Here is an 11,155-nt window from a genome sequence, read left to right as displayed (position 1 = left end):
TAGCCTCCCTTTACCACCGCCGATTGCGATTTGCTGATTGGATCTGGACTGTTGATCGGTCAGATCTGACGGCTCCGATTCAAAGTTGCTTTGACCGCCGATAAGCCTATTTTTCAATGTTTTCTCTATGTTTTTTTGCCTTCTGATAGTGTAATCCGACATTTCCACAACTTCTTCTTTTGCGATAGTTTTGAATGTTTGAAGACTGATCCATTTGGATCAATAGAAAAAACAACTAAGTTTGTAAAAATATTTTTCTTTTAAAGTAAAAATATTTATATTTATAATAGTGTGAAAGCATTTTCTTTATTTTTTAAAATCAAACAATAAGTTGAATTTGAATGAAAACATAAATTTCCATTATTTATTTAAAAAAATAAAATTTTATATTTTCTTTTTATTTTTTGAATAATAAAAAATAATTTACACTATACAAATTTTTATTCATTTATTATGATATAATTTTTTATTATTTTATTATGTTATATAGATTTTTTTTTTTTAATAAAAAATATTTTTATTATGAAATTTTGTATTTTTAATTTTAAGCAGATTTTCATAATTATTCATATTTAGTTTGTTTAACATTTAAGTAGATATTCCACTTATTGGCTAAGAAGTTTTAGGTAAATTATTTATTATTAAAGACATTTTAAGTGAACACTACACTTGTAATCAAATAAACAAATTAGCAAACATAATTCTTTTCCAAAAATTTATCTTACAATTTTATATGTTGTTAATTTTATTATTTTATTATTTTCCCAAAAAACCAATAATAATAATAACAAAAATTTCAAAAATCATGTGAAATTAGTAAGTTACGACTATGACTACTTCTCATGAAAATGGTCATAAATAAATGACTTACTTAAAGCAGTTAAATTCCAAAATTATATCTAATATAATGCACTGCTAAAACCCCTCAATAATTAAAAAATAAAAAACTCATTAATATTATTGTTTTATCATTTTCCAAAAATAAAACCGATAATAATGGAAAAAGTGTACCCGCTTGATGACCACATCTTCCTTGACGCTAGATTAAAGTCCCATATGACCAGGGCCATATTAACTCTTCCCTTGCTACTTGCCTCCATAATATCAGCTAAAGGTGGCCATGCCCATATGACGTGGCAGGCCACGACCCATTGCTGGTCCCGTTTGACGTGGCTGAAACATCCCAACAACATCGAAAGGCTACAAACAAATTGATTCAATTAAAAAAACACAAAGAAAAGCAAAACCATACCCACCCTGTCCGTCGTCTGCGCTATAGTCCTCTTCCGCTGCATCGTGTTTTGAACCCACGACCTCTAGCTCCATACAAAAACCCGCATTGACTTGTTCGTTTAGGCATTTGGATATCGGTAACCAATCTGGCCACTGCATTAGGAAGCCACGGTTCTGTTACAGGTTAACGAAATAAGTTTGAGTGCTCCTTCGCTCGAGAGCTGGGATTTTCGATCCTGGGCCGGCTGTTACAGGTTAACGAAATAAGTTTGAGTGCTCCTTCGCTCGAGAGCTGGGATTTTCGATCCTGGGCCGGCCGTCGCATACCAGGGTCTCTCTTTGAAGGTCTTTTCTGACTCAATAAGAAAGAAGTTTGAGTTGTGTTTGGGCATTATTGCTGCCTGTTGCCTGTGGGCGCGATGGAACCTAGCCTGGTGGAGGATATAATCCAACGGCTGCTGGACGCAAAAGAGAGCAGATCAGCTAAACAAGTCCAACTCTCGGAGGCCGAGATCCGACAACTCTGCTTAACGGCCAAGGATATTTTTATCAATCAACCCAATTTGCTTGAACTCGAGGCCCCTATCAAGATCTGCGGTTAGTTTTTCCCTTGCTCTCTTGTTGGTTTTTTGGGTAGTTTAGATTTTATTTTTTGTCAACAGGGGTTTTATCTAGGGTTAGATTCTCACATCTGTTATCACTTTTTCAGAAAGGCTTTGTCGCAATCTGTTATTTTTGCTGCCCTGCTTGTTTATGTACTCTGATTAATGGAAATCTGTTATATTTGCTGCCCTGCTTGTTTATGTACTCTGATTAATGGAAACGCACATGTGAACTAATGGGCTCTTGCAGTTCACGGGTTTTGGGATCATCCAAGATTTCCGTGAGCAAATAAACTGCAATGATTAAAAATCTGCAACCAGCAGGTGCAGACGCCTTAAGACACAGTGAAAATGTGGGTGTCCAGTAAACAGGGAGTTATATTTAAGCCCTCAGATTCATTGGCCCAAAATCAGAAATCCACTCTATTATGGAAACCTAAATGTTCCCAAAGGACTTTTGCAATGGTAGGCCAGATTGGGAACACATTCTCCTGCTCCTTTAAAAGATTTGTTCCTCCCTTCATATGCATGTACATAATCTAGATGTTGGTTTTGACATGGAAGAAACTTGAGATTTTTACTGTCCTTCATAAATGACATTTCACAAGCTCTTTGCAGTCTTGGTTCGTATTTCTCTGATAGTGATTTCTGGTCATGTTACTGGAAAGAGGGAATGAGAAGAGGAAACAAATCAAGAAAGAGGGCTAGAGGGTTTCACGAGATAAGAAATCTGAGCACATGACTCATCCCAGTTTATTATTTGTATTTTGGTTCATATTCTCAAGGTTCTATGTTATTTTAGTTGTTGGGTTTTAATCAGTTCGCAAAAGCTTTGTCTGTGATTCCCTTGTTTAAACTGAAGTGAGGTAGCCTCTAGAAACGAGCAAAAGTATGACCTCTGCCCTAGCCTAGTAATTCTTCTTTTTGCCCATTCTAATTCCCAGTAATTGACCAAGCCTACTGACCTGAAATTCTTTAAATGCCCCTTTCCGTTGTATTTTTGTTGGGCTTTTTTAATAAATGCATTTCTTAAATTTTTAAATTAAACACTGTATGGTTTTGGTTTCAGAGCATTTTCAAGAGTTTATTATTATTGTCTCTCCCCCTCACAAGAATTGTCTAAAAAGAATCTTTGTATACTCAATAATTTTTTAGCATGTTGAGAATGATTCTTAATCAAATTTCCAAACAATTAGAAATTGGATGTTCTTTTGTAAAGTGCCAACTTAGCCCATGCACCTCCCAAAGATTACGCCTCATCTGTTTTTAGCATGTTATAATACAGTGTGGAGCTTTTATGTCTGGTCAAAACATTATGAATGGGTGCAGCTTTTCCTGAATTTAATTTACGCAAAGGATGTACAAGTTCATAAATTCTTTCAGAACATCTCTTATCATTTATAGCAGTGTTGTTTCCTTCAACTGCAGCAGATCCCATTGTCTCAAGGGTGAATAAATTCTGCTAAAGCATTAATAAGAACTAACACCTTAAAAGCATGCAAGGGATAATTAGATAATGCTCTGTTTTTGAGTTGTTAACTAATTGGTATTTACCTTTGGTTTTGATGCCGCCACTGAGGGGCATCTACTCTGTCAAATTAACACAAGACTTGCACATAACTTTGCTTACTGAGAATCAAGATATGTCCCATTTGTGAGTTTTGAAGGTTGTTGAGTCTTTCAATTGGCCTCAGATGTAGTGGTAGCTCTACTAGTTATAGGAAAATGACAACATCTCTTTGTAGAGGGTTGAACCTGGGTCTGACTTAACCACTTGACCACAAGCCACTTTACATGTCTAGAATGTCAGGCCTTGGAGAGAAGTTGGGGGTGGGTTAGGGTTCAATTTATGTTCACTTGGTGCTCAGTTAGATCTATTGGTTGTAGGAGCATGATGACATGTCTTTGGGCAGGAGGCTTGAACCTAGGTCTAAGCATTGAAAATGTTTTGACCTAACCACTTGACCAAAACTTGTTTGACTCCTCTAAAGTGGGAGACTTTAAGGAGAACATGTGAGTGAGCTTGGGTCCATTATATGGTCAGGTGGAAACTGATTTGGAGCTCCACAGTAGTTTATCTGCAACATAATGCTTGTGTAATGTTTTTTTGCACTCAGTCAACTATGATGGAGTTAAAACACATAGTCTATAATGATTGTAACTAAAACAAATGACTAGCAATACCCTAGATTATTTAGTGCAAGAAGGGATAATTTATATTTGGCTAATGTTACCAAATTTTTGAATTGAAATATACACTGATATTCAAGACCTTTATCCATTATATATCAAAATGGCATTTTCATTGTTCAACTGAATTTTGGGCATGCTCAAGTAACTATGCCTGTACGACATGTGTGGCAGTATGATGTGTATCTAATTAATTGAATATAAATGTTCAAACCAAGATAAATTTTGATTTGAAAAGTAAACGAGCAGAATCTTAGATATCATTTTTGGGATTCAACTGCGTTAAGTAAGTCATTCAAACGTATGACCATTTCCATGAGAGGTAGTCGTAACTGACTAATTTCTCATGATTTTTGAATAGTTCACTTAGCACTCATTGCATCGGGTGATGCTCACAGGGGTGAAGAAGTGGGATTGAAACTAGTGAAATGTGGAGAACGAATCACATAGCATCAATCATCACTTCCGGGGCTTGCACCCGGTAACCAGGACTTCCCAGGAGGTCTCCCATCCCAGAACTCCTCTGGCTCAAGCGCGCTTAACTGTGGAGTTTTTCCCCACAATCAAGCCCACTTAGCTTGCTACCCCATTTGCAAAACCTTAGCAAGTATTGTGCCTCTAGAATAGCTTGTGCTAAATTAATGATTGAGCCGTAGTCTAACTAGCCAGAGGAATTGCCCTGAAAGTTATGGAAATTCCGGTATTTAGAGAAAATCCAGCAAGGATTTTTGTAAATCTAAGTTATAGTTGTTAAACTTCAAAATTTTAGGTGTCCTAGACGTTTTTGATGGTGCTGAATCCATTTCCACCATCAAAACACGATTCAAACACTGCCTCTACAAGATTTTTTGAAATTTTTTTGTGCGGATTCTGACCACTTTTGACCATCCGGGCAATTCCTCCGCCTCCATAGACGACTCCAATGATTGATTCTAATTTTCTCAATGTTATCAAAATTAGTTAAAACTTGGATACCTCTGATTTTAAACATTTATCCACATGTTTTCTATATAGATGTTTGGCATTTTCATTAGAATTGAAAAGAGGAATGAGAAGAGGAAACAAATCAAGAAAGAGGGCTAGAGGGTTTCACGAGATAAGAAATCTGAGCACATGACTCATCCCAGTTTATTATTTGTATTTTGGTTCATATTCTCAAGGTTCTATGTTATTTTAGTTGTTGGGTTTTAATCAGTTCGCAAAAGCTTTGTCTGTGATTCCCTTGTTTAAACTGAAGTGAGGTAGCCTCTAGAAACGAGCAAAAGTATGACCTCTGCCCTAGCCTAGTAATTCTTCTTTTTGCCCATTCTAATTCCCAGTAATTGACCAAGCCTACTGACCTGAAATTCTTTAAATGCCCCTTTCCGTTGTATTTTTGTTGGGCTTTTTTAATAAATGCATTTCTTAAATTTTTAAATTAAACACTGTATGGTTTTGGTTTCAGAGCATTTTCAAGAGTTTATTATTATTGTCTCTCCCCCTCACAAGAATTGTCTAAAAAGAATCTTTGTATACTCAATAATTTTTTAGCATGTTGAGAATGATTCTTAATCAAATTTCCAAACAATTAGAAATTGGATGTTCTTTTGTAAAGTGCCAACTTAGCCCATGCACCTCCCAAAGATTACGCCTCATCTGTTTTTAGCATGTTATAATACAGTGTGGAGCTTTTATGTCTGGTCAAACATTATGAATGGGTGCAGCTTTTCCTGAATTTAATTTACGCAAAGGATGTACAAGTTCATAAATTCTTTCAGAACATCTCTTATCATTTATAGCAGTGTTGTTTCCTTCAACTGCAGCAGATCCCATTGTCTCAAGGGGTGAATAAATTCTGCTAAAGCATTAATAAGAACTAACACCTTAAAAGCATGCAAGGGATAATTAGATAATGCTCTGTTTTTGAGTTGTTAACTAATTGGTATTTACCTTTGGTTTTGATGCCGCCACTGAGGGGCATCTACTCTGTCAAATTAACACAAGACTTGCACATAACTTTGCTTACTGAGAATCAAGATATGTCCCATTTGTGAGTTTTGAAGGTTGTTGAGTCTTTCAATTGGCCTCAGATGTAGTGGTAGCTCTACTAGTTATAGGAAAATGACAACATCTCTTGTAGAGGGTTGAACCTGGGTCTGACTTAACCACTTGACCACAAGCCACTTTACATGTCTAGAATGTCAGGCCTTGGAGAGAAGTTGGGGGTGGGTTTGGGTTCAATTTATGTTCACTTGGTGCTCAGTTAGATCTATTGGTTGTAGGAGCATGATGACATGTCTTTTTGCAGGAGGCTTGAACCTAGGTCTAAGCATTGAAAATGTTTTGACCTAACCACTTGACCAAAACTTGTTTGACTCCTCTAAAGTGGGAGACTTTAAGGAGAACATGTGAGTGAGCTTGGGTCCATTATATGGTCAGGTGGAAACTGATTTGGAGCTCCACAGTAGTTTATCTGCAACATAATGCTTGTGTAATGTTTTTTTGCACTCAGTCAACTATGATGGAGTTAAAACACATAGTCTATAATGATTGTAACTAAAACAAATGACTAGCAATACCCTAGATTATTTAGTGCAAGAAGGGATAATTTATATTTGGCTAATGTTACCAAATTTTTGAATTGAAATATACACTGATATTCAAGACCTTTATCCATTATATATCAAAATGGCATTTTCATTGTTCAACTGAATTTTGGGCATGCTCAAGTAACTATGCCTGTACGACATGCGTGGCAGTATGATGTGTATCTAATTAATTGAATATAAATGTTCAAACCAAGATAAATTTTGATTTGAAAAGTAAACGAGCAGAATCTTAGATATCATTTTTGGGATTCAACTGCGTTAAGTAAGTCATTCAAACGTATGACCATTTCCATGAGAGGTAGTCGTAACTGACTAATTTCTCATGATTTTTGAATAGTTCACTTAGCACTCATTGCATCGGGTGATGCTCACAGGGGTGAAGAAGTGGGATTGAAACTAGTGAAATGTGGAGAACGAATCACATAGCATCAATCATCACTTCCGGGGCTTGCACCCGGTAACCAGGACTTCCCAGGAGGTCTCCCATCCCAGAACTCCTCTGGCTCAAGCGCGCTTAACTGTGGAGTTTTTCCCCACAATCAAGCCCACTTAGCTTGCTACCCCATTTGCAAAACCTTAGCAAGTATTGTGCCTCTAGAATAGCTTGTGCTAAATTAATGATTGAGCCGTAGTCTAACTAGCCAGAGGAATTGCCCTGAAAGTTATGGAAATTCCGGTATTTAGAGAAAATCCAGCAAGGATTTTTGTAAATCTAAGTTATAGTTGTTAAACTTCAAAATTTTAGGTGTCCTAGACGTTTTTGATGGTGCTGAATCCATTTCCACCATCAAAACACGATTCAAACACTGCCTCTACAAGATTTTTTGAAATTTTTTTGTGCGGATTCTGACCACTTTTGACCATCCGGGCAATTCCTCCGCCTCCATAGACGACTCCAATGATTGATTCTAATTTTCTCAATGTTATCAAAATTAGTTAAAACTTGGATACCTCTGATTTTAAACATTTATCCACATGTTTTCTATATAGATGTTTGGCATTTTCATTAGAATTGAAAAGTTGAGTGTCTGGCTGACCTCCAGAAACTGTGCTTGTAATACTTGTCTTGTTGATGAGCCTTGTGACCTTTCAGCTGTTATGGTTAGATCATTTGATTTTTTTCTTAGTATGATGGACAAAGTGTATTCCAGGTACAATGCCAGTGCTGTTTTATGTTACCATGTGTGTTTTCTGACTCTCACTGGTATGGAATTATTTGCAAGTTTTGGCTTTCCTCATGGGGCAAGAAGATTGTTTACATTTTACTGGACTAAAATTAATCAAGCAGGCAGTGCTTGACGATTTTATGTCTTATGTTTTCTATAATGCTTTTAATAATAGAAAGCTATTTTTCTTATGTGCTGGAGTTGTTTGCACAACAGGTGATATACATGGTCAATATTCTGATCTATTAAGGCTGTTTGAGTATGGTGGCCTTCCACCAGCAGCAAATTATTTGTTTTTGGGCGATTATGTGGATCGAGGGAAGCAGAGCTTAGAGACAATATGCCTACTCCTTGCCTACAAGATTAAATTCCCAGAGAACTTTTTTCTTTTAAGGGGAAACCATGAATGTGCTTCAATCAACAGAATATATGGGTTCTATGATGAATGCAAGCGCCGGTTCAATGTTCGTCTATGGAAGACTTTTACAGATTGTTTTAACTGTTTGCCTGTTGCTGCACTTATTGATGAAAAGATCCTTTGTATGCATGGGGGCCTTTCTCCTGAGTTGCATAACTTGGATGAAATCAGAAAAATTGCAAGGCCTACAGATGTTCCAGATCAAGGTCTTTTATGTGATCTTCTTTGGGCTGATCCAGATAAAGATATTGTAGGCTGGGGTGAGAATGACAGAGGTGTGTCATACACGTTTGGACCGGATAAGGTCACTGAGTTTTTACAGAAACATGACCTGGACCTTATTTGTCGAGCTCACCAGGTGTGTACTTGTGACTCCCTAAGAAAAATTATTTTGTATTTTCTTGTTGCAGAAACCTAATCCGATAAAATCTGAACTTGCATCATAGGTGGTGGAGGATGGATACGAGTTTTTTGCAAAAAGGCAACTGGTCACCATATTTTCTGCTCCAAATTATTGTGGAGAGTTTGACAATGCTGGAGCTCTTATGAGTGTTGATGAAACGTTGATGTGTTCCTTTCAAATTCTAAAACCAGCTGAAAAGAAAGGGAAACTTAGTTTTGGTACTTCCAATTTATCTAGACCAGGCACCCCTCCCCGCAAGGTGTGTAACATGATATTTACTTATTTCAAATGCGTGTCTGGTAGTTCCTTGGAAAAACATTTACAAAAGCATTGTAGTTGTTTCTTGTATATATTCTGTACTTGATGGCAGTTCTTCTCAAAGTTAATTTATTTTTAAATATAATTCCTAGTTGGGCCAGTTCAATTTAATCTGGAGAATGGGTAGTATAAAGGAGCCATGAGTTCTGTGCAAAAGTTTCAAAATATATGTCAAAACTTGTTTAGCAGCAGCACACGCACAAAAAATTTGATGGATTTGGCTTCTCATTTTTAATGTGAAAGGAATATATAGCTTAGGTTTAATGTGAAAGGAATATATATCTTAGGGGGGAGGGGTAGAAGGGAAGGAATGTAGATTCATTACATGTTTTCTATTTTACGGCTCAGTACAATTTCAGCATATCTAATAAGATGTTATTTAGTTCTTTATTTGACTGATATAACATGGTTTATTTGTGCAGGCATTGCAAGGATCCAAAAGTTAGAATATGGACTGCTTCTGCTGGCATGGATGAAGTTATTTATGTATTTGGCTCATTGGCTGGGCTGGGAATGATTTCAATATGCACTGTCATCATATAATAGGAATGTACCAATTACCTAACTGGGCCATAATGTTTGTGGCAATTTCTGTTCGATGATCATAGTCTTGAAATCCAGCTCACTTCATAGGAAGCAGGGTTTTTATTTAACAATGAGATTGGCCGGGTGCTCCAAAGCTAAAATATTAAGTAGACTGAGCTTTGGAAGGCATACAGGGCCACTGAAATAATTGGATTCACTTGTACAATAGTAAGTGCAGGCTTAGTTTCTCAAGAAGCCATCATGTCAGCTTTTCATATGGAAAGGCTGGCTTATTTTTGGCATGTTAAAATGCAAAATGTTCTTGTTTGAACGAGTCTTTTGTTTGTTAAAATTGACTGATACGTTAAATTTTCAAGTTTTTGGTGAACATTCTATCTAATATTTATGACTTTTTGTGCAAGGAGTTTTTGAATCTTGTGTGCAATCAGAATTTGTTGCATGCAGTTTTAGAATCCTTGCTTTTGTGTTTTGGTATCTTAATCTGGACCTTGTTTCCTTCTGTCACTGTGTTTGACAAGATCTCTGCATTGATATGTCAGCTAACTGCATCCAATTGTAGCTTTTTATTGATGGGATATTTTGGGCCCCTAGGAGTATGAAATGATCAATCAAATATTGTAGTTAATCTTATCGAAAGTGCAAGTGGACACGTGGCTATTAATTTAATGTACTTGAACATGCTTCTGGAAGAAAGCAAATGGCTCTCAGCGTATTGATTAGTCATTCAAAACAATTTTGCATGAGTTTAGAAGAATACTTATTCCTGATTATGTAAATTGATGGTATTATTATCAGTTTTTGAAGCCAATTTGTGGAGGATCACTGTTTAAAATTAGACAATGAGCCCATTTGAGCTATTATGAATGATCAACTGTAAAGAGACCTATTGGACCATGATTTGCGAAGTTCATGTATTTGAGGAATGGACTTTTTGAGATCATTTTCACGCTCTTTGCCATGGAGATGAAGCTTCCTATAGAACTATACAAAGTATTTACATCATGAAGCTTCCTAGAGAAGCATGCACTAACAATGGTTTCTACGACTCGTTTCCCTTTTGTGTTTGACAAGATCTCTGCATTGATAGGCTGGCGAATTGCATCTACATGTAGCTTTTATTGATGGGATAATTGTGGCTCTAGGAGTATGAAATGACCAACCAATCACTGTAGTTAATCTTACTGAAGTGCAAGTGGGCACATGTCTATTAATGAACACGCTTTTGTAAGAAAGCAAAATGGCTCAGTTTTTGATTAGTCATTCAAAACAAATTTGCATGCTTCAGAAGAAAACTTACGATTTTCCTGATCATGTAAATTGATGGTATTATTATCAGAATTTGTTGCATGCAGTTTTAGAATCTTGTGTGCAAGGAGTTTTTGAATCTTGTGTGCAATCAGAATTTGTTGCATGCAGTTTTAGAATCCTTGCTTTTGTGTTTTGGTATCTTAATCTGGACCTTGTTTCCTTCTGTCACTGTGTTTGACAAGATCTCTGCATTGATATGTCAGCTAACTGCATCCAATTGTAGCTTTTTATTGATGGGATATTTTGGGCCCCTAGGAGTATGAAATGATCAATCAAATATTGTAGTTAATCTTATCGAAAGTGCAAGTGGACACGTGGCTATTAATTTAATGTACTTGAACATGCTTCTGGAAGAAAGCAAATGGCTCTCAGCGTATTGATTA

General features: G+C 36.4%; 1 protein-coding gene across 2 annotated transcripts; it reads left to right on the top strand.

Annotated features, from left to right (window-relative positions):
- Nucleotides 1–1,218: 1,218 nt before the first annotated feature.
- On the top strand, nt 1,219–9,864 carry LOC149175874 (serine/threonine-protein phosphatase PP1 isozyme 2-like). Of its 2 annotated transcripts, XM_089419772.1 has the most exons (5): nt 1,219–1,416; nt 1,488–1,830; nt 7,996–8,555; nt 8,644–8,859; nt 9,341–9,864. In XM_089419772.1, the coding sequence occupies exons 2-5, from the start codon at nt 1,653–1,655 to the stop codon at nt 9,362–9,364; spliced, it is 978 nt and encodes a 325-aa protein (XP_089275898.1). In that variant the 5' UTR covers nt 1,219–1,416; nt 1,488–1,652; the 3' UTR covers nt 9,365–9,864. The 2 variants fall into 2 exon arrangements, with proteins under 2 accessions (XP_089275898.1, XP_089275897.1); XM_089419771.1 differs by having other exon boundaries at nt 1,219–1,830.
- Nucleotides 9,865–11,155: the final 1,291 nt, after the last annotated feature.

Source organism: Pinus tabuliformis, chromosome 4_1, assembly GCF_031772625.1.
Source record: "Pinus tabuliformis cultivar Carrire ecotype Pingquan chromosome 4_1, CPIR1, whole genome shotgun sequence".
NCBI lineage: Eukaryota > Viridiplantae > Streptophyta > Pinopsida > Pinales > Pinaceae > Pinus > Pinus tabuliformis.
Note: the sequence above shows the minus strand (reverse complement) of the source record. Positions and strands in the feature narration are given on the sequence as shown.

What these genes read in the sequence shown, in the direction of transcription:
- LOC149175874 (XM_089419772.1), top strand. Translation starts at nt 1,653, where the DNA reads ATGGAACCTAGCCTGGTGGAGGATATAATCCAACGGCTGCTGGACGCA. An exon ending in TTATTTGTCGAGCTCACCAG is followed by an intron (nt 8,556 to 8,643) that starts GTGTGTACTTGT and finishes CTTGCATCATAG; the next exon opens with GTGGTGGAGGATGGATACGA. An exon ending in CAGGCACCCCTCCCCGCAAG is followed by an intron (nt 8,860 to 9,340) that starts GTGTGTAACATG and finishes TTATTTGTGCAG; the next exon opens with GCATTGCAAGGATCCAAAAG.